The following is a 24,725-nucleotide window of genomic DNA, read 5'->3' as shown; positions in this document are numbered from 1 at the left end:
AACTATGACAGACCCCTGGTATGGTACCAGAAACTAAGACAGACCCCTGGTATGGTACCAGAAACTATGACAGACCCCTGGTATGGTATCAGAAACTCATCAGACCCCTGGTATGATATCAGAAACTATGACAGACCCCTGCTGGTATGGTACCAGAAACTACGACAGACCCCTGGTATGGTACCAGAAACTATGACAGACCCCTGGTATGGTATCAGAAACTACGACAGACCCCTGGTATGATATCAGAAACTATGACAAACCCCTGGTATGGTATCAGAAACTAACGCAGACCCCTGGTATGCTATCAGAAACTATGACAGACCCCTGGTATGGTACCAGAAACTATGATAAACCCCTGGTATGGTACCAGAAACTATGACAGACCCCTGGTATGGTACCAGAAACTATGGCAGACCTCTGGTATGGTATCAGAAACTACAACAGACCCCTGGTATGGTATCAGAAATATGGCAGACTCTTGTTATGGTATCAGAAACTATGGCAAACCCCTGGTATGGTATCAGAAACTATGACAGAACCCTTTTATGGTATCAGAAACTATGACAGACCCCTGATATGGTATCAGAAACTACGACAGACCCCTGGTATGGTATCAGAAACTATGACAGACCCCTGGTATGGTATCAGAAACTACGGCAGACCCCTGGTATGGTATCAGAAACTACGGCAGACCCCTGGTATGGTATCAGAAACTATGAAAGACCCCTTGTATGGTATCAGAAACTGCTACAGACCCCTGGTATGGTATCAGAAACTTTGATAGACCCCTGGTATGGTACCAGAAACTATGGCACACCCCTGGTATAGTACCAGAAACTATGGTGGACCCCTTGTATGGAAACAAAAACAAAGGTGAACTTCCGGTATTGTACAAAAAACTATGGTGGTCCCCATGTATGGTACCAGAAACTACGATTGGCCCTTGCTATGGTACCAGAAACTACAGCAAACCCCTAGTATGGTACCAGGAACTATGGTTGACCCCTGGTATGAGAGAATGGAGCCTACTTATCAAAGTATTGTTCACTTTTTCAGCTACTTTCAGTGTGTTCAAATGGTAAATTGTAAACTCTCAGTCTTTTTTCACAAAAACAAATATTTCAACATACTCTTTTATTATTTTCCATTCAGTTACAACTGCACTGGAAATTTCAATATCCTTCTATGCTGACCCCTCTGAATTTCATACTATTTTATAGTGTTATAGCATCAATTTTTTATTGATGTCATTTTTGTAAATTTTATGTAAGCTATTGAAAAGTCATAATATTTATATAATACTTATGTGTAGAAACATACATGTATATAATAAAAAGATCATTAGCTTTGCATCGAGACTTGCTTTTTAACTGAATAATCTTGTCATGCAGAACTCGTGCATATTTCTCAAAACAAAGCTAATAACCTATAAATACTTTAACTATAATAGTAATACCCTTGTTTCTTGCGGAGATCTGACACACTCAGCTCTGGACTAAACTACCTCTAACTTTACAGCATGCCGTCCACTAAATATGTACCAAAAAACCATCTTCGAAGAATTTAGAAATAAACAAATTTGGTCAGAAAATAATGATCACATTGAATATCTTGTATTTAATTTGTGTCAAAAAGCCAGTTAAGCACTTATCATGCTAGACACGAGTGATTCTGCGTTTGCAACCAGTGCAGATCATGATCAGCCTGCACATCCATGCAGTCTGATCATGATCTGTACTGTACGCCATTCAGTCAGTATCTTTTTGTTAAGCACCCCCTTTTAACAACTAATGGTACTGTCCAAAATCTAAATTGAAAGATGGACAAGTTTATTACAGAAGTTTAGCAGGGTAAGGGTTTACTGACAGTACAGCAGAGGAGAGTTGGACAATACTGGAACAGGTAAAAGTCTGGCAAGTACAATGTATCTAGGTCAACTTTTATCATTCATATTACGTGAAAAAATATATACAACATTATACATGTAACAACCACAATGTTTACAGTGATAAAGATAAATGGAACCATCAGGCTGACAGAGATTTTTCAAATTAACATTTTGATAAATACACACGTAAACATGCACACTTTTTTAATACAGAGGTTGTTTTACAAGACTGTCTGCTTTTTTATAGTAACTATGCATATGATTAAATTACAACCCAAGAGAAAACTTTTAACTAAGAAAAAGTTTACACCATAAAACGGCAAAATGAACTAGTTCTGTCTAATGGGGTAAAATTCTATATAGCAATGAAAACCAGGAAGCTCTTGTAATGACCAGATGAAATGTAATATATTCTAGCTCTATCTTCTGTATATGGTCTAGCTAAGTTTCTACAACTTCTTTTTTCCAAAATAATGTCTAAAATACAAAAATGATACTTATATTTTTGATTACCTCACAATCTACTATAGTTTATTGTTGAAAAGATGGAAAACTTAAAAATACAAGAGCCTGTATTTAGAATAACCATAGTTATATTAATATGGTAAATTTTGTTATTTTTACCAATATTACTCACTTGTACATTAAATTCAATACTTAAGGAAAAATATATGCAGAACCATGCTTAAATATATTTAAACACAACACTTTACACACCTGTGAATAACATTAATACGAGCATAGCCCTAAGTGAATTATTCTACGTGGCATATAACAGATTTTGAGTGTTTAAATATATTAAAACATTGATACGCTATAAAATATTTTGATTCTAACGTGTCTTTTTAAGTACAGTGGATGAAATATATATGGAACATTTATTCATCGAGGCAGTTGTGGCACTATAATAGTATGTCGATGTGGCATCAACCCTACCTCGTTTTTACATATTAATGCACAGCAATTGGTTACACATCCTACACCATATTTTAAATGAATAATTCTGGGCGCCTTATCATTGATTCAAAGTGTGTCAGTTAAGTGTAACATAGTTCAGTTGTACAATATTGTAATGTATTAAATATAAAGTAGTTGATCAAATACTGTAGCAGTATTTCCCAGCAAAAGTACCCACAAAATCAAATGGTTTCTTAATAAAGAATCCAGTAAGCTGAACACACATGACAATTCTCATTATCGTTTCAACTTTCTTGATAATGTTTCGACAGTAACGCACAAAAAAAGCAATATTCCACTCCAATTCATTGGTCCAATGGTAAAATCTGTTGTAAATGCCATCGATGAAACAGAATTGTCCCAGATGTAAAAAATTGTGACTAAAATCCTAAGTACACTGTCATATCTGACTGCCACCGTCACCTGGAAAAGAAAAACGAGAATGTGAAAAAGCTTTTTTCTTTCTTCCTTATGATCTAACTATATGTACACAGGAATTAATGCATTACTTGCTGAATTTTAACCTGATTTTTCAAACCTTGGTATGGAATTGTAGAGAACATTATACTCTACACATCTAGTTTCTTTTCAATTTTAAGACAGTTAAAGGTAGTAAATCAGCATATCATAGCAACATTTTAAGACAATTTTCACTTTTTGTAAAATGCCGTGAATTCATTTTTTAATATTTCCATTTGACAGATGTAGGGATATTTCAAAATCTGATCCAAACTGCAAGTTTTGAAACTGTGCATTATTGCATAGCTTCTGAATTCAGTTTTTTTTTTTTCAAATCTTACCTCGGTTGCACAACCAAGACAGGCAAAGGGAGGTAAAAACTCTTTCCAAAATGTGCAATTCTAATGAATATCAGTTAAATATATGATTGTTAATAGAATGTTTATTTATCTATTTGGGTTTTACGGCACACCAATACAGTATAGGTTATATGGCGCCAAACAGGACTACAAATTTTGGTTTCACATCTCATTTACATCGAAATGAAAACATGAGGTATGGAATCAAAATTTGCATACCTGCTGGAATCGCAGAGTTACAGCAAAACCAAGTGTTAAGACCCTATTAGTCGCCTTTTACGATCATGCAAGGGTAAGGCAGTGGTTCCAATTCTTTTCATACACAGATCGTCCCAGAACCACATGGGGCTTGTTAATAGAAATTTGTTAATAGAAATCTCTCACAAATATATGTGCTTTTACAGTAGCGGAAAACCTGCTTTGTTTCAGTAAGCTGTAAGCAAAATGACAAAATACTGTGAAAACCTAAATATTCGTGGAGGACTAATTTTCGTGGATTTCGTGTTTGACTCAATCCACGAAATTTAATCCCAACGAAAAAGTAAAATTCCTATTCATTTTATGTTTAAAAGTTGAAATCCACGAATTCATATCCCCATGAAAATGTCGTTTTGACCAAAATCACGAAATTTCATCCCCACGAAATTAAATGATTTTACAGTAGTGATGATTAAATACCACATATAATTCTACTTTTAAATTAGTATTAACTGAAACACACTGATTGCAATGAACAAATGTTGGCTACATAATTATGGTCTCAATATAAACAATTTATAAAAATGTATTATCTAAAATCTCAACCTGGCCCAGGTGGTGGCTGATCTGGGTTTGGGTCATCTGGGTTTGGTGGTCTTCCCATCTGTGATCGTAGTTGATTTACTAACTCAGGATTTTGCTGTTGCATTTGTTGCGCTAATTGTTGACCCCTACAATTAAATGATGGAAATGGTAAAATATTCTTAGCCCTGCAGTTATCATCATGAAGCTTTTTAAAAAGAATCCTTCAAGTGCAGAGCAATACTAAATTAAATAACTTTCATCACTAATTTAAACAGCTACAATAATTTTTCCCCGTGTGCTCACATCCGCATTGGTGCCTGATTTGATTAACTTTTTGTATGAAAGCTGGTATTTCAGTAACCACTTGTGGGAATGGATTGAAACTTTACACACTTACTAACTGTGATAAACAGACTTACATTTGACAGGTCCTATAAGTCAATTTTGGCTTTTTTTAACAAAATTATACCCCTTTTTCGATGTTTATTTTCATTCAGTTGACAAGGCTGTCAAAAAGTCAAGTGTTGCTGTCCTATGACAACTCCTGTTTTGGCATAGTATTCACTTCTTTAGTACTGTATGCAACTTCAACCAATATAAATTTTTTACTCACATTTGCAAATGAAATCTCTACCGATATGTTTATAGATAAGATAAAATAAGATAGGTTATTACAGTCTCACTTTCCATGATACTGTAAGTGTACTTATATTAGCGCAAACGCCTTAAACTGAGTAGTTTCGACTTATAAGCGCGTTCTTGTATTAGCGCTGTATTAATAGCCAACCTGAAAACCAATTTCGCTGTATTAATAGCCAACCTGAAAAACCAATTTCCTATGAAATACGGAATGGCCCGAAGGTGACCATTGTGTCAATCAATTTTGCCCGGGACTATATATACACCTTTTTTCCTTAAAAATATATAAATAATGTTTGCATTTGTATTAAAATCTCGTATTAATAATGTTATCAAATCGGCCAGTCAGGCAAATAAATCTACATTCGTTTAGATCAGTGTTAATCTGTATACTGAAAATTTATACATGTAAACAGTGCAGAATGTTGATAATTGTTTGTTTTCAAAGTCACACTTGGTTTTCAAAGCAGTAAAATGTTATGGTGACACTCGGAATTAGCGCGACTAGACAACTGGCGATTATCTCGAAGGTGTTTATATCGTTTTTTTTTCGAACAATCGAAGATTAAACAAGACACCGCTTGCGGGTGCTGACGCTCCAATCTTTGATATTTTTTGATGTAATAGAATTATTTCATACTATTTGTTTTAAGTCTAAAAAAGTGGTATATTCTGCAAAACAGGACAGAGTTTTGTTTCCTCTATTTACATCAAATTAATGATGGTGAATAAAATTGCTTGCATCAGTTTACAAGCAAATGTAGCCTTTATCGCTTTTAGATATGCAGGTAAAGTGTTCCAACTTTCAAACAAATCTCCAACCAAGAAATAGAATTTTTAAAGTCCACAAAAGTGGCATTTATTGCAAAACCTGCGTTGTTTAGTTGCTGTAGCTGTACAATCGGGACTTATGATGGGGACTAATTTCGTGTTGCAGTTTTGCAATACAAATTTAATATGAAAAGAAAAGTTCCTAATTCATTAAATGATTTAAAAGTAAATCAGAATTTCTAATCCAAAAGGGGCCATAAATCAAAAAGCATGCCCACGAATTAATGTTTATGCTGTAGGATGTTAACTCATATAATGTGACTATTTCAAGTATTAAACAAACAGCTTTGATACATGTTGGCTAATAATTGGTCTCAAATAAAACTTAAAAAATGTATTTTCTAAGTCTCAATAGGGGGCATGATTGGTTTGCATCTGGGTCATGTGATCGAGTTATTTCTTCATTGATGTTCAGTGCTGTTATTGATGGTGAAAATATTTCCAAGTTATCAAAGCAAAGATTTATAGTTAGGAAAAAATTAATACCTCAATTAAACACTACAAACTTGACATCCCATGGTCTATTGATTAATTTTTATAAGTTACAAAAGGGGATATAAATTACTTCACATAAAGCTAATTGACAGTTATGTCAATTTTGCTTTTGTACAGAATTATACACTTTTGATGTTATTCATTGTTGCAAGTTTAAAAAGCAATGTTGCTGTTATGAATTGTTTAGGATATACACTTCCTTAGACTGTAAACTTAACCAAGATAAATATTTTTACTAATTCCAAATGAAATCTACATATGTTGTAAAAGGAAAAAAGATGGATGTCTACTTTCCTTGATGTAAGGGGTACTTTATATGAGCTAACAAGTTTCCAAGTTTCAGTAGCGAATAGCGCGTACTTGTTGGATATTAGCAGGTAAAATATGACCTGAAAAAAAATTTCCTAAATCGGAATCGAGTATTTGTCAATCAGGGGGCTATAATACTTCAAAAATATAAATGAGTTATTTTATTACTGTATACAGTAAGCTTATGATGGCGTAAGCAAAGTATTCACATTGTTTAGAAGTCAATCTTTGAAAGTTTATAAGATAAGTGCAGAATGTTGATAATTTTTTCAACTAACACTGGTTCAAGCCGTAAGCAGTAGGTCGACACCGGAAGCGCTGACTAAAAACTCATCTATTTTTTTCATAAAACAATCGAGCTAAAAATGCAAGTTTGACAACTTAATTCACAAATTACATGGCCTTTGCACTTATGTTCAAACATATTTTATTATTCTGTTCAAAACTTTCTTCAGAATATTAGTTAGGAATGCAGTTATTGTCATATTTACGCTATAAATATGTATTTCTCCGTGTTCCGTTGCATTGTAGTAACGATATTTCGATGCGATAAATGTTACTTTTTTATTAGGAAAGCCTTTCATTTCAGTCTAATATTAGCGCTAGACATGAATTAGCGCATGTCCGATCCCGCTAATAGCGCGAAAATTAGTACTCCGCTAATATTCATACACTTACAGTACATATACTATACATAATTTACGTAAGATTTATCAAGGAAAACTTTCTTAAAATAGAGATACAAGAGACTATTACTAAATGTGTACACTTTCTATGTTTAACAAGAGCTCGTCGAACACGCCCCCACTGATGCATTCAGTAATTGCACAAGGAACAGAAATTATATGCTAACTGTAAACAAAAGTTCTTCCGTTCTGGTTCAATCTGACCTTGACCTTTAACCTATTAACCTAACAAGAGATCACAGAGTGATCTTGGCGCCCACCACTGAGCCATTTTTGAATGTTCCAAATTTCAAGACTAGCTCAAGGTCAAAATTCATATCGGTACAAAAGACTGTGCATGTGGTCCAAATTTGAAAGCTGTGGCTTGAGAAATGTGAAAGTAGGTCACTAGATCAATTTCAAGGACAAAGTTCATTTTGGTAGACAGAACTATGCATGAGCTTCAAATTTGGAGGCTGTAGCTTGAGAAATGTGAAAGTAGGTAATAGGTAAAATTCAATGTCAAATTTCAATTCAGAACACAAAAATATGCGGTCAAAATTTGAAGCTGTAGCTTCAGAAATGTGAAAGTAGGTCACTAGGTCAATTTCAAGATCAAAGTTCATTACGATACACAAAACTATGCATGGGGTTCAAATTTGAAGGCTGTAGCTTGAGAAATGTGAAAGTAGGTCACTAGGTCAAAATCAAGGTCAAATTTTATTTCGGTACACAAAACTACGCAAGTGGTCCAAATTTGAAGCCTGTACCTTCAGAAATATGAAAGTAGGTCACTAGGTCGGTAACAAGATTAAAAGTTTTTTTCAGAGCACAAACCTACGCATGTGGTCCAAATTTGAAGGCTGTAGCTACAGAAATGTAAGTAGGTCACTAGGTCAAGATCAAGGTCAACTCATGTCAAGCTTCATTTTGCCACTCAAAACTATACATGTGGTCCAAATTTGAATGATGTAGGTTATGGACATGAAGATTCTAAGTTTTCTGCCTATATAAGTCTTTATGAACCATGTGACCCCCGGGGCGGGGCCATATTTGACCCTAGAGGGATAATCTGAACAAACTTGGTACATGTAGAGGAACCACTAGATGATGCTACATTACAAATATCAAAGCCCTAGCCTTTGTGGTTTGGTCAAGAAGATTTGCGAAGTTTTTCCCTATATAAGTCTATATAAACCATGTGACCCCCTGTGCGGGGCCATATTTGACCTTAGGGGAATAATTTGAACAGTCTTCGTAGAGGACCACTAGATGATGTCATATACAAAATATCAAAGCCCTAGGCCCTGTGGATTTAGACAAGAGGTTTTTCAATTTTTTTCCCTATATAATTCTATATAAACCAAGAGACCCCAGGGGTGGGACCATATTTGACCCCAGGGAAATAATCTGAACAATCTTGGTAGAAGAACACTAGATCTTGCTACATACCAAATATCAAAGCCCTAAGCCCTGTGGTTTTGGACAAAAAGATCATTGCAGTAGGTCACTAGGTCAATGTCAAGGTCAAAGTTTGTTTCAGTTCACAATCCTATGCATGTGGTCTAAATTTGAAGCCTGTAGCTACAGAAATGTGGAAGTAGGTCACTAGGTCAATCTTAAAGTCAAAGTTCATTTCAGTACAAAAACTATGCAAGTGGTCCAAATTTGAAGGCTGTAGCTCGGGAAATGTGAAAGTAGGTCACTAGGTCAAAATCAAGATCAAATTTTATTTCGGAACACAGAACTATGCATGTGGTCCAAATTTGAAGCCTGTACCTTCAAAAATGTGGAAGTAGGTCACTAGGTCAATGTAAAGGTCAAAGTTTGTTTCGGTACAAAGCGGAAATTACTATGCATTGAGTGCCGGCTCACAAATTATTGGAAGGGCCTGCATGTACCTTCAACAAGAGATCACAGAGTGATCTTGGCGCCCACCAATGTGCCATTTTTGAGTGTTCCAAATTTCAAGACTTACTGACTAGCTCAAGGTCAAATTTCATTTCCGTACACAACACTGTGCATGTGGTCCAAATTCGAAAGCTAAGCTGAAGCTTGAGAAATGTGAAAGTAGGTCACTAGATCAATTTCAAGGATGAAATGTGAAAGTAGGTCACAAGGTCAAATTACACTTCAGAACACAAATTTATGCACGTGGTCCAAATTTAAAGCCTGTACCTTCAAAAATGTGGAAGTAGGTCACTAGGTCAATGTCAAGGTCAAAGTTTGTTTCGGTACACAATCCTATGCATGTGGTCTAAATTTGAAGCCTGTAGCTACAGAAATGTGAAAGTAGGTCACTAGGTCAATCTTAAGGTCAAAGTTCATTTCGGTACACAAAACTACGCAAGTGGTCCAAATTTGAAGGCTGTAGCTTGAGAAATGTGAAAGTAGGTCACTAGGTCAAAATCAAGGTCAAATTTTATTTCGGAACACAGAGCTATGCAGGTGTTCCAAATTTGAAGCATGTACCTTCAAAAATGATAAAGTACGGGTCACTATGTCCAATTTGAATGTTCTCTCCCAAGGTTTTTTCATACACAAACATTGCTATGGTCCAAATTGAAAGCTGTAGCTTGAGAAATTAAAGTAGGTCACTACGTCAAATCAAGGTCAAATTTCTTTCGGTACACAATTATGCATGTGGTCAAATTTGAAGCCTGTACCTTCAAAAAATGAAAGTAGGTCACTAGGTCAATTCAAGGTCAAAGTTTTTTCAGTGCACAAAAGTATGCAGTGGTCCAAATTTGAAGGCTGTAGCTTACAGAAATGAAGAAGTAGTCACTAGGTCAAAATCAAGGTCAATCATTATTCATTTGCACTCAAAACCTATACATGTGGTCCAAATTTGAAGGCGTTATTCAAAAGATTTTAAAATTTTCCCTATATTAGTCTATTGAAATGTGCACAGGGCGGGGTATTACCCTGAGCAATGTGGACAAATTGGTAGGAACCTATAGCTACTTAGAAATGTCAAAAAGTCCTATGGGTTGCAAAATCAAAGGTCTAAATTTATATGTATCGGGAATTACTAGATAATTATGAGTCCAATTTGTAAACGCTTGTACATACAAAAATCAAAGCCTAGGCCCTGTGGTTGTGAACAGAGGTTTTCAAAGTTTTTTCCCTATATACAAAACATGTGCCTGGGTCCCATATTGACAGGGAGTATTTGAAATCTGTGAAGAGGTACTAGATGATGTACAAATATCAATGTCATTTTTTGACAGGTGATAAATGGATCCTTATAACTATGTCAAATTATGAACGGCCTTACTCACTAAAAATTGTTGAACAGTATGTTTCAGGGTCGAAAACTAGGGTCCAAAATTTTCCAGTGTCAAACTATCCATGTGGGAAGTTTTGAAGGCTGAGTAACAGAAATTGTTAGGAAGGAGGCGTCACGACCACGGACTCAAGATTGCAAGGGCCACCTCAATGGTCCCAAGAAACATTTGCAAACTTAAAAAAAATATAATTTAAATTTTGAGTTTTGCTATTCAAAAGTGCAAATAAAATCAACTTTTAAGCCAAAATATACCAAGGTCACTGGTTCAAGGTCGATTTCGGTTTGCTGACTTCAAATGATATATGTTGTCAAATTAATTTCATGAGTTATTGATCTAAAACATATAAACACAGCTTTCTTAACTCCCAATATTAAATTGCTATAGAACTTAAAACCCACCAAGGACCATTTTTTCGACCCCTACTCATAATTTGAACAAACTTGTGAACATCCACTAGAATATCTAACATTTACAATGTATCAACATAAGCTTGTGTTAGTGGACATAAAGTTTTCAAAGTAGTTTTCTTAAAAAATGTCCTATGTTAAAACAATCAAACCCACCAGGAGGGCATATTTTAACCTGAGGTTAATATGAACAATCATTAGTTGAAAGGCCATTAGTATGATGTACATTATTAAAAATACAAACCCTGCCCTGGGTTATTGAACTGGGGTTGATTTAAATAATATAAGCAATAAAACCTACTACATAGTACATGGCTTGGGCCAAATTGACACCTAATGTTAATTAATTTGTGATATCATCTGGTTAGAGGACATGTGATGTACAAAAAAAATGTGACAAAGCCCAGATCTGGCAGTTTCAAAATTATTTAGCTTTTCCCCTAAAAAGCAAGTTGTAAGATTTGGACAATAAACATAAGGGATCCATTACTCCAAAGAATGTTTAGAGTATAACTTACTAATTTACTCAGGGGTGACACAACACTAAGTGGAACAATAATCATATCTATCGACATTTGGCTAAAAATCACCTCTTTGTCAGCTCTTAGTGTGCGATTAACAAGATTGCTTACTAAAAGGATACGCATCCACAATGTACGTGATTTTGAACATAGAGTTCCAGATAGCTGCATTGTGCAAACAATTTTCAATGAAAATAAAATGAAAATGAAACTTTTAAATTTTTTTATTTTCAATTTTCAAACAAATCAATTAAAATCTACTTACAAAAGTACTTTCATAATAATACTGGTTTTACAGGGTCAATTTCGGGTTTTTGTGACATTTAAATACCATATAGTAAATTACATGTGCATCAGGCTGGATCTTTAACATTGATCACAATTTGGGATACTAGAACTAAAACCCCCCATACCTTTAACCATTCTATATAAACATAAAACTCCACAATTCATTACAATTTTCTTGTACTTCCGGTTAAACAACCACAACACACAGCTCACTAAATCTGCATGAATTTCGCATCACTGAAGTACATTGAATCGACACAAATTACTTTTTATATGTTATATAACTGTGTTAAGTAAAACAGAAAATCAAGTCCATCTAGAGTGAATATTTATCTAAAAATATAGTAAACATGCACCATGCACAACAGGGTTGGTACTATCCTTTGTGAATTTCATTAAATTGATTGCAAGTTTGTAGATTAGGCATCGAAAGTATGATATTAATGTTGTATTGTATTAAAAAACATTCCATATCTGCATTTCTGTGTTAACCCCATCATGACACTACTGTTGTTAATAATAAGCATTACCTTTAACTATCATATAAATGTGTTTGTTGATGAGAGAATGTCATACAGTTTGTTTATGTTATGATGTATAAGTAAAAAAAACATAGTCACATAAATAAAATTTTTTCTGAAGACCAACATGCACCATGCAAACACTGTATATCACTCTAGGTTTCTTAACATGGTAAGAGAAAAGCACAAGTTGTGTCATGATTAGTAGCGTCACAAAAACATCACAGTATCAAGTCTTGCAAATATGTTTGAAGAACTAACTGCCATGGACAAATGTGTTACACACTCTGGGAAGTGCAATGTGCAAGGACACATGGAGGAGAGATGATCACAAATTGTGTCTATGTGAATAGTTAGTACAAAAAATCAAGTCATATCTCGCAATTTTTTGTCTAAAAGATTACTAACAGTCTGCCATTCCAAACAAATTTGGTACTGATATTTTGAACCATTAAGCTTGTTCAGATTAGCTGTCATTGTGCATCAATTTTCATGAAATTTATCAAAATGTGAAAATGAAACGTGTATTATAATAATACCATTCTGTGTAAAATTTCATCAATTTTTACAACAAATATTCAATTTCTGCGAAATCTACTTAAAAGTATTTTCATTATATATAAACTTGTAGTTGTTACATGGCAAATCCTGTAGTATGTGACAAACAATATACCATATAGCTCAAACTTACCATCTGCATCATGGCTGGGTTGTTCAACATTGATCCAAGGTTTGGCATACCTGGCATACCTCCCATACCCGGCAAACCTCCCATACCCATGTTGAAACCACTCTATAAAAACAAGGAAAGACACTCACTTAATTCATTTAGTTCAGAGTTTATCTTTGTGCACTTCCGGCTTTAACATACACAAACTAGAGCTATCACTAAAGGTGATGAATGTACCCCCCGCATGCACTGACACAGTACATTGCAATTTGATGCACACAAGATTGCATAATTATGTGGACTGTATGTATATAGACTGTATGTATACAGTATAGTAACAAAAAAACAAAGTCCCATAACTATGCAGAATATTTATCTAAAAGAATGTAACATGCACCATGCACAACTAGGGTTGGTACTGATCACTTGTGTGAAGTTTCATTAAATTGTGTGCAAGGGTTTGGTAGATTAGGCACGCACAAGATTGCATATGCAGACTGTATGTACATAGTATGTCAACAAGAAACAAAGTCCCATAACTCTTCAATTTTTGTCGCTGAAAGAACCTAACATGCCCCATGCACAACTACTGTTGTTACTGATCACTTGTGTGAAGTTTCATTAAATTGTGTCAAGGGGATGAGGAGAGATGGTGTGCACAAGATTGTGTCTATGTATATAGTATAGTAACAAAAAAACAAAGTCCCATAACTCTGCAAATTTTGTTCTGAAAGAACCTAACATGCCCCATGCACAACCACTGTTGTTACTGATCACTTGTGTGAAGTTGCATTAAATTGTGTCAAGGGGATGAGGAGAGATGGTGCACACAAGATTGTGTCTATGTATATAGTATAGTAACAAAAAAACAAAGTCCCATAACTCTGCAATTTTTTTTTCTAAAAGAACCTAACATGTCCCATGCATAACTACTGTTGGTACTGATCACTTGTGTGAAGTTTCATTAAATTGTGTCAGGGGGATGAGGAGAGATGGTGCGCACAAGATTGTGTTTATGTAAATAGTATAGTAACAAAAAACAAAGTCCCATAACTCTGCAATTTTTTTTTCTAAAAGAACCTAACATGCCCCATGCACAACTACTGTTGGTACTGATCACTTGTGTGAAGTTTCATTAATTGTGTCAAGGGGATAAGGAGAGATGGTGCGCACAAGATTGCGTCTACGGACAGACGGACAGACAACCTGAAACCAGTATACCCCCCTTACAACTTTGTTGTCGGGGGGGTACAATAAATGACAACTTCCTTTTATGACAGAGAGGCGAAGGGAAAGTTACCCGAGGTCTACTGTATGAATCACAGAGAGAAAGAAAGTTACTCGAGGCATACTGTGTGAATCACAGAGACATTCCTACTCTGTGTGATTCAGCAATCAATCTCTGACCTAACAGTCTATAGCTATCAGTAAATGACTCGGGTAGATTGGTTTCTCATGCATAAAAAAATCCAACACCAAGCAAATGGCTGTGCACAAGTGATTCAGCCACCTCAACCATTCAACCCTGAATATACTTTGCTGCTGTACCCAGATTACATGACTACTCAAATATTTGGACTTTTTAATTCCTTAACCCATCCATTAACTTCAACCAAAAGAAAAGGTCAATTATCTATAACCTGCAGCTTAAAAAGCTTAAACCACCTGAGACCGAGCAACATTTCCGAAGTTACAGTGGTTAAAAAAAATTGCAATGGCAGTACTTATTCAAGAGATATATGCTAGAGTTACCTGTGCAGCCATTTCCTGTAACTTTTGTTCAGCAATTTCAAGATTATTCTGGTAACTCTGGTTTCCTGGATCTAACTCCAAGGCTTTTCTGTAACATTCTAATGCACTTTCATGATCTTCTAACGCTGTATATGCAATTCTGAAACACAAATCCTCACATTTACTTGTCTATTACAGAGACAGATCATGTGTAAAATAACGATCTTATTTTAAGTTAACACACTACAGTACAACCTCTCCAGAGTGGCCCTCTCTTAAGCAAATCTCTATATAACATCATCATTAAAATTTCCTTAAGCAGAAATATACAATCAAATATACCTCTCCAGAACAACAACCTCTACATAACAGTCAATATTTGTATCTCCCAAAGGGTATTGCTCTACAGAGGTTGCACTGTACTTTCTCAGTATCAATTTTCTTTTGTATATTTGTGTCATCAAGTTATTTTTTGTATATTTGTGTTCTTAAGTTATTTTTGTAACTTTGTGTTCTTAAGGTATTTACTGCATATTTGTGTTTCATTTATTATCAATATCATTATATATTGTTATTTCATTTCATACCATTATGACTAACATCTTTATAACTTTGAGGTATAAGCACTTTAAGGTGATTTATAATACTTTAAGAAATTTCTTTTGCTGAAAAATTAAAAGGTCTGAAACTTTTTTTATTATATGCACAAACCCATTCATTTCTGGAAAGGCTTATCTCAGTTTAATAAGAGTTGATCAGAATAGCTTACCCCATTCTACCATAAGCTTTACTATATAATGGATCTATAGTCAATGCTCTCTGACAATCTTCTATAGCGTTTTTGTGTTTATTCAATTTGCTGTAAGCTGCAGCCCTGAAAAGGAGAATGAAGTATTAATTTGACTGACTGTGACTTGAAGAGCAAAAGTTTTCAAACCTCAAGTGTAAGGACAAATGAGCCATGCCATGAGAAAACCAACATAGTGGGTTTGCGACCAGCAAGGATCCAAACCAGCCTGCGCATCCGCGCAGTCTGGTCAGGATCCATGCTGTTCGCTAACAGTTTCTCCAATTCCAATAGGCTTTAAAAGCGAACAGCATGGAGCCTGACCAGACTGCGCGGATGCGCAGGCTGGTCTGGATCCATGCTGGTCGCAAACCCACTATGTTGGTTTTCCCATGGCACGGCTCAAATTATGTTAGGTAGAGCATTAATTTTCAAAATCACTTAATCTTTCAAGATCTTCAAACTTTATCATGTAAAAAAAAAAAGTACATTGTACAACAAAAATCAAAATAATATGTGAGCAACTAAAAGTGTGGGAAATCCAATTCTGTAAAAGTCTATTTTTTTCACTAGGCTTTTATTTTCACAAACGAACCTTCTCACAAATGCATCTGTCTTGCTAATGTTCTGTCTTAATCTTAGAAATCGTAGAGAAAAAAAACCCTGCGAAATAAAAGACTTTTACAGTACATAAGATTCCCAAATATGTTATCTTTAAGATTTGTCATCCAAGAATTCATGTCCCAACAAAAACCAAAAAATTTATTGCCAATAAAGTAAGATTTCATAGTAAATGAAGCTGTAAAATTATCACTCATATTTTTTTTTTCTCGATTTAACGTCGCACCGACACATGATAGGTCAAATGGCGACTTTCCAGCTTTAATGGTGGAGGAAGACCCCAGGTGCCCTTCAGTGCATTATTTCATCACGAGCGGGCACCTGGGTAGAACCACTGACCTTCCGTAAGCTAGCTGGATGGCTTCCTCACATGAAGAATTTAACGCCCCGAGTGAGGCTCGAACCCACATCGATGAGGGGCAAGTGATTTGAAGTCAGCGACCTTAACCACTCGGCCACGGAGGCCCCTCACTCATTTTTTTTCCAGTAATACATATGAACTAGGTAGTAAATACATCCAATAATTTCACAGCATTGAACTGAATTAAAGTTTCTTCATCAAACACAAACCAATTAACTATTCCAACTAATTTTGTTGGTAAAACTATCAAACAATTCTTGGGAACAAGTCATAACAAAATATTAAGGGTCAAAACTCACAAAATATTACCAAAGACTGACTTGATACATGTACTGACACAGTCTTTGTCCAAATAAAATGAAACCAATACTGATAACCAGTATTCACATGTAAACACAGAAAGGAAGTACACGGTACACTCCGAAAACAGCAGCAGCCTACCCTGCAAGGATGCAGTATGTATGCACTCACCTATTACAGTAATAAACAGCATTTTTATTATCCAGTTTCAATGCCTGGGAATAAGATTCTATAGCGTCTGAAAATTTCTCTGATTTCATGAAATCATTTCCTGAAAAACAGTTTTAATATAACCATATAAAACATCTGGAATAAACATTTTTGTTTGACACTATTTATTTAACCCTTAGCCTGCTGAATTTCTAAATTGGACTGGTCCATCTTTCAATTTAGAAGTACCATTAACTGTGAAAAGGGGTGCTTACCAAAAAGATACTAACTAAATGGCAAACAGTGCAGATCATGATCAGACTGCAATGGATGTCACTCCGTTTCAGGCATGGACGGCACCTGAGAAGAACTACCTCCTTTCTTTAAGCCAGCTGGATGACTCCCTCGCATGAAGAATACTTCATCATAACTGAGGTTGTGTGTACATCAGTGAGTGGTAAGTAACTGGAAGTCAGCTATCGTAACCACTCAGCCACAAAGGCCAATGGGAATAAAATCTATGAAGATGTTTTGGAAGCCTACAGTGTATTTTCACAAGGGTTTAATTTCGCTATATCTGCGTGGTCCCTCACCTGGTGTACATTAATTCTTGTGTAAATATTAACCATTAGTATAATGCAAATCAAGCAAACCTCGTCATTACACAAACAGCCATATTTACAAAAACTAGAGATGCTTTTGAGAAAAGCCCATGTCTTCCACAACTGCCCCTATAAAAAATGTCCAGTTTCTCTAGTTGGTTTAGACAAGTGGATCCAATTAGATGGTCTGGACGAGTGGATCCAATCAGTAATTCAACAGCCATAAATCGAAAGTGCCTGGGCGGATTTGGCTAGTTATCGAACTTGACTAAGGTTGTATGGCCAAACACATTTTGTTCAAGTTTGGTGAAGATCGGATGAGAAATGTTCGACTTGGAGAGCAGGCAAGAGTAAAAAGGTGGATTTTTCGGTAATTCAAGGGCCGTAACTCCAAAATGCCTAAACAGATTTGGCTAGTTATCGAACTTGGCTGAGGTCTCATGGTCAAACACATTTTATTCAAGTTTGGTGAAGATCAGATGAGAAATGTTCGACTTAAGAGTGCGGACAAGAGTAAAAAGGCTGATGTTTCGGTAATTCAAGGGCCGTAACTCCAAAATGCCTGGACAGACTTGTCTAGTTATCAAACCTGGCCGAGGTCTCATGGTCAAACACATTTTGTTCATGTCTGGTGAAGATCGGATGAGAAATGTTCGACTTAGAGTGCAGACAAGAGTAAAAAGGCCGATTTTTGGTACATGTAATTCGAGGGCCGTAACTCCAATACGCCTGGACCGATTTGGCTAGTTATAGAACTTGGCCTTTGATTTGACTGGTGACCTAGTTTTTGATCCCACAAGACCCAGATTCAAACTTGACCTAGAGGTCATCAAAATAATCATTCTGACCAAGTTTCAAAAATACTGGGTCACAACTGTGGCCTCTAGAGTGTTCACAAGCTTTTCCTTTGATCTGGTCTACTGACCTAGTTTTTGACCCCACATGACCCAGTTTCAAACTTGACCTAGAGATCATCAAGACAAATATTCTGACCAAGTTTCATAGATTGGATTACAAATGTGGCCTCTAGAGTGTTCAAAAGGCAAATATTGACGCACGACGGACACCGGGCAATGCACGCCGGACAATGACCGGTCACAATATCTCATCTTGAACACTTTGTGCTCTGGTGAGCTAAAAATTCAAACGCAACAACAATCATGCTTCATGTTTCAACAATTTTGTAATTATTTCATACTTGTCGCCACACTTTTATTAGAACACTGCATAATAAACATCTAATTAAAACTGTATTGATATGCTTACAGTAGTTCTTAGCACTCCTAAACCTAAACTGACAAACAAGCTGTACCCTTGTGCCAATACATACTTAGTCATGCAAATAACTATCTAATGCACATCATTGCTTTTTTCAGAGGAGTAGAGAATACAATCTGTCCTGTATTTACTACAAAGTTACCTTTATTTTTCAGTATTTCTGCCTCTTCTTTTTCTTCAGGTGTTGCTTCGTGAAGTGATAAAGTAGAGAAATCTTGATCAGTCTGAAATGGTTCAATGAAATGCACAGGTTTTATCAGAAGGCTTACATTGCACACTTGTAGTTTCTGAAATTTTTTCCTTAAATGAAAGTGTTCTTCAGTTAGGTAAGAAATACTTGAGCTCTTCATGATAAGACATTTTCAGTTTTTTTTTCCCTCTTTAAGCTATGGTAACCACTAAATGTTTTAAACAGGAATTACATGTATCTATCTACTCTTGTAGTTCATGCATATATTTTTCTTCTTTCAGGTCAAGTGTATCTCAACCACGTGAACAAACTTTAAACAGGTCTACAACATACAATTGTGTTTCAGACCAAGTTTGGTGAAACATCAATCAAATATTTTGTGAGAAGAAAACTACTGTCACGAGAGTACCCACTACTCTTAAAGCTCAACCTGAACTCCTGATTCTGATCAGGGCACTAGACAACTTTTGGGGACAGGTACCCATACCCTCAGGAAGGGGAATTTTTCGACATTTTAAGACGAAAAGGGGAAGTTTAAGCCATGTATATGTAACTACTTTTCACACTTATTAATACTGTTTTCAATCATTTCTAACTGATGTGACTATATTACAACAGTAATCTTCCTTAGAGGCACTATATAATATTAAAAGAAAGAGTTAATATCTATTTGTGTCAAACAACCTATCATCTGGGGAAAGAAAGGGGAAAAAAACATATTATTTTAGAAGGGGAATGGTACCCATATTCGGCCCCAAAAATGGCCAAACGAGTGCCCTGCTGATGAGCTACAAAAACAAAACCATTATTTAACCCTCACCATGCTGGACACAACTGGTTCTGCCTTTGCGACCAGTGTAGATCATGATCAGCCTGCACATCCCTTTTAACAGCTAATGGTACAGTCCAAATTGGAAGATGGACAAGTTCATTATAAACAAGAGCTGTCGGAGGACGACTATTCAACAGCCTTGTCAAATGAATGAATACATGTAGAAAAAAGGGGCATAATTTTGTAAAAATGGGAAACAGGGTTATGGAACCTGCAGTGTTTATCAGCTCATGACAGTGGACAAGCGTGTGAAGTTTTAATCCGTTCCCATTAGTGGGAACTGAGATAACAGCTTACATAATTATAAGAATTTTAGCAAAAACTTCTAAGTTGAAAAATGGGCATAATTCTGTAAAAATGCAAAGTAGAATTATTGAACTTTTGCACTGCATGGCATATCATGAACAAGTGTGTTAAGCTTCAATCCATCCCATTAGTGAATACTGAGATACCAGCTTACATACAAAAACTAAACCAAAGACTGCTAATTTGAAAAAGTGGCATAATTTTGAATAATGCAAAGTAGAGTTATGGGACCTGCAGGGTGCATGTCAGATCATGACAGTGAACAAGTGTGTGAAGTTTCAATCCATTCCCATTAGTGGATACTGAGATACCAGCTTACATACAAAAACTTAACCAAAAACTGCTAAGTGAAAAAAGGGGCATACTTCTGAAAAAATGCAAAGTAGAGGTATGGGACCTTCTTAGTGCATGTCAGATCTTGACAGTGAACAAGTGTGTAAAGTTTTAATCCATTCCCAGTAGTGGGTACTGAAATACCAGCTTACATACAAAACCTTAACCAAAAATTTCTAAGTCACAAAAGGGGCATAATTTTGTAAAAAAGCAAAATAGAGTTATGGAACTTGTGCAATGTAAGTCAGTTTATCACAGTGAATAAGTATGTGAAGTTTCAATCCATTCCCACAAGAGGTTACTGAGATACCAGCTTACATACAAAAACTTTACCAAATCAGGACACGGACGCAGACGCACGGGTGAGTCCAATAGCTCTACTATTCTTTGAATGGTCAAGCTAAAAATTTAGCATGGTAAGGGTTAGTCAACAAAACCAGCTCTGGGCTACATCACAGAGGTAGAACATGGAAGTTGCAAAGCTGAGAGAGGTCTGCTGGTCTTCCGATTTAGAACTTTATTTGCTACCGAATGAAACTCCTGATATATACAAATGACTTTACACTGAAAGTTACCTCTATATTCAGCTGTGCGTTGAAAATATCGAGCAAATTTTTCTGTACTTGATACTTGGCTACAGTCTGTTCATCTGATGTATCAATACCATAAGAGGACTCTAAACACTGGATGGCAACTGAAATACACATATTTATGATAAAAAAATCAGATTTGCTGTCTTCATCATCTTACTAGTAGACGGTTATAAAACTGTGTGCACCCAGGGTCCCTAGAAAAGAACTTTAAATCATTTAACCGTTTTCACTGGTATTTTGTTACATTTAAGTGGGGATTGGTTAAATTTATATACAAACACAAGGCAAGGCCTTTTGAACAACATGACCACTCTAGCACAATAAAACTGGATCTAATCAGTTAAAACGTTCATTAGTCTGGATAAAAATCACACAAAAGAAAAGACTAAACTTGACCTTTACAGCTCAGTTTTGGGATGTTGATGTAATTCCAGTATTAACTATTATCCCCTAGTTAAGAACTATATCATTTAAATATACAATGTCATGCACTTCAGTTGATAAGAACAGCAACTATGGCTTCTAAATTCTGAGAATATTTTGTCAAAATTGAAGGAAATAAACATACTTTCTGGAAAGGGGATGAAAAATGGTTGATTGACATCTCTGCATAATAAAACAACATTTAATCATGACACATCTCTGCTGTGATTTAAATCAAAACATTCCTACCAATAAACCATGGAAGACTGAATTTAAAGGTGTTCATCTTATTCAGCGGCTATATCGAAGGGAACTAGAATGGATGTGAATTTTCACTTCTATATTAGGATCCAATCTTTTGGGTTGCAGAAACTAAAATTTTACCATCTTAAAATAGCATAATTTCACAGCACGTGTTTAATAGCTTTATCTACTGTAAAAGCAGAAATGTTTGCGAGGGTTTGAATTTCGCTATATTCGCGAGGCCCTGCATAACACAAAAATTAATTCTCGCATAAATATTCATCATTTGTGTTATACAGAATTCATGAAGGATACTATTTTTACAATTTCGCAAATATTAAACCTCGCGAACATACTCAAAATTTCAAATTCCCCAAATCCTGACCCAGCGAAAATATGTGCTTCTACAGTACCTTCTAAACTTTCGGCTTGTTCCTCCTCTAGCTGGGTTCTCTGGTCTTGTAGAAACCGTATCATGGAAAACACCAGCTTCTTTACATCAGCCATCGGTAGCAGTTAGTATGTAGCTACCTAAAATAATAATTCAATATATGTTATGTTCCTTCTTCATCTATAAAAAAAAATTTTGAGAAACTGCTAACTCTTGCAATGATAAACCATGTCATGCACAGTACCTAAACACATAATTTGAGGAAAATACAAGAATAAAAATATTTGTCACTGAAATCAAAGAAGTATAAAATACACAGAATGGCAACTGTCTGTAATCTCGCGTCCGAGCGTGAATCGGTGTTATCTTAGTAAAAACAAACATCGGCGAGCATTGAGTTACAATTTGTACCTTAAAAAGTACATTTAAAATACACGTTAGCTTCTAAAACAACATTAGTTTAATGTGAAATAGTCTTAAGACACAAAGTACACATTTCTTGCCATCAAAAGAAGCGTGGTCATACGGTGATAATTATTTAACCGATGAATAATTGCTTTCGCATACAAAATGGTGCGTGGAGAAAGCGCCACTCCGGCAGAGGTCGCGAAAGCCGTCGGACATTTCCGGTAAATTTTGATCCGGTCCGGCATGATATATCAAGTTCACAAGACCGAGTGTCCGATAAAAATTGCAGGTCAATATGATAAAATAAGAAGAAAGTCCTCCACGATTTCGCGAAAGTTCGACTTTCATCATTAAATTGTAAAATGGAATCCCGAGAAATTGATGTCAAACTATATTTTAGTAAGCGCTTGTTTCATTGGTACTTAAAATATTAACAGTGGAAACCCCTCACGACGTCACGACAATTCTAAGAACGTGTGTTATCATTGGATGCATACTAATCGTGGATGGTACTCGATTTATGTACGCGGGAACCAGACGGGAATTTCCAGAAATTCCGAGGTCATCTTTCTCTTTATGTCAACATCAACGTGACTCGGTGCAAACAATAGAATTGTGGGGTAAAACACAGCGATGATATAGCAAATGAATATGAATAAAATCTTTAAAATTATTAAAAGATACTAAAAGATCCTTTGGAAGCAAAGAATGCAACCAAGAAGAATAACAACAGACTCGTTTTGACTGAGTCTATTCGCGAGGGGTAATGAAATGTGCAACATCTCTCACGCCCCCTAGCAACGGCTTATACGGACTCTAGATATATTACACATATGTTGAATGGACTCCATGGCCCCAAAGGACCAGAAAATATAACAACACTGAATCCAAGTACAGGGAGACTTTTTACAGCCTGAAAACTTGATGTCTGAAATCTGTTTCAATTAATATGTGGAAATAAACTTAAAGGATGTAATTTGTGTAATGCTGTCTATATAGACTATGTATAAATACCAGTTTTAAAGATCAGATATCAAATTTATTAAAAAGCATTCGGTCTGGTAAAATATTATCCGGTCCTGTAAAAAAATCATGTTTACCAGACCGACTGTCCTGAAAATTTTCAGGGTCTTTCGTGAACACTGCTCCGGTAAAAAAGATCTCATTCCGTTATCACGGGATGTTGGCGAGATTTGCTCTATATGCCTTTCAAGTTGCTGATCTATTTATTTTTATAGCTCTTCGCTGAAATTAATTAGTTACACCATTTTTTATGAAAAATAGTGATGTACAAAATATGGGAGGCGAGAGTTGAAAGTGCTGTAGTTCTTTGTAAAACAAATTATATGGTAAAATACTGTATTATTATGAAAGATATAATGTTAATGAACACATCTGCATTTTTTTAAATGGAAAGTCTTTATCTTAAAAAGTCACTGAAATACCTAGTAAAATGCTGTCATTTTTCCCCAAATTATTCAACCGTTACCAAACTTTTTCCCAAAATGAAAAAAATAAAAATGCTGAACTCAACCAATGCCTGTGGTCTCAATAAGCAAAGCTGAGGCAGAAAGAAAGTCGATCTAAAAGACACGCATATATTATTCTCCACAGGAAACGTGACGAATTCTTCCTCACGAAAGTGGGTGGGGTACCGGCAGCCACCGCTGAGTGAGAATTTATCCTTCATTTCGGGATGAATTCAGACGAAACGTTTCCTTGTAAGATTAAATTTATGCATGACAAATAATAAAACCTAATTTCACGTTTCTTACCTCCTTTTCAAAGAAAAATACGTGTAAATTTCTTTTCGTCCGGAGATGGATAAAATCTGACTGAATCCGCACTTGGGTACAGACTAAAACAAAAAAAATATCTCTAAAGATGATCAGTCAACTGACCTAGTTACACCAAATGTTTGTTTGTTTGTATATAATAATAATATGAAATTAGGCGCTACCTCTCTGACGGGAAAACCTACTTTTTGTTACCTAGTTATTCGGATTCTTTCTTCTTTCTGCACAAATCGTTCTTTTTGATATTTTCAGTTTTGACAGTAAGCCTGACGGTTTTTCTCTTGCTGTGAAAATT

At 35.6% G+C, this 24,725-nt stretch overlaps 1 protein-coding gene across 1 annotated transcript; it reads right to left on the bottom strand.

The window, feature by feature from the left end:
- Window positions 1-4,465: 4,465 nt before the first annotated feature.
- On the bottom strand, window positions 4,466-24,491 carry LOC123524584 (small glutamine-rich tetratricopeptide repeat-containing protein alpha-like). Its single transcript, XM_053539727.1, has 9 exons — window positions 24,410-24,491; window positions 22,249-22,366; window positions 21,152-21,270; window positions 19,058-19,139; window positions 17,057-17,156; window positions 15,586-15,690; window positions 14,838-14,976; window positions 13,054-13,208; window positions 4,466-4,670 (listed from the first exon to the last, which is right to left on the bottom strand). The coding sequence occupies exons 2-9, from the start codon at window positions 22,340-22,342 to the stop codon at window positions 4,466-4,468; spliced, it is 999 nt and encodes a 332-aa protein (XP_053395702.1). The 5' UTR covers window positions 22,343-22,366; window positions 24,410-24,491.
- Window positions 24,492-24,725: the final 234 nt, after the last annotated feature.

Source organism: Mercenaria mercenaria, chromosome 3 (genome assembly GCF_021730395.1).
Source record: "Mercenaria mercenaria strain notata chromosome 3, MADL_Memer_1, whole genome shotgun sequence".
Taxonomy (NCBI): Eukaryota; Metazoa; Mollusca; class Bivalvia; order Venerida; family Veneridae; genus Mercenaria; species Mercenaria mercenaria.
Note: the sequence above shows the minus strand (reverse complement) of the source record. Positions and strands in the feature narration are given on the sequence as shown.

Bases quoted from the DNA above. Each gene is read 5' to 3' on its own strand.
- LOC123524584 (XM_053539727.1), bottom strand. From the start codon at position 22,342: ATGGCTGATGTAAAGAAGCTGGTGTTTTCCATGATACGGTTTCTACAA. The intron at 21,271-22,248 runs GTACTGTAGAAG...TGTGTATTTCAG, and splicing joins ACAAGCCGAAAGTTTAGAAG to TTGCCATCCAGTGTTTAGAG. The intron at 17,157-19,057 runs GTAACTTTGTAG...ACTGTTTTTCAG, and splicing joins AGAAATACTGAAAAATAAAG to GAAATGATTTCATGAAATCA.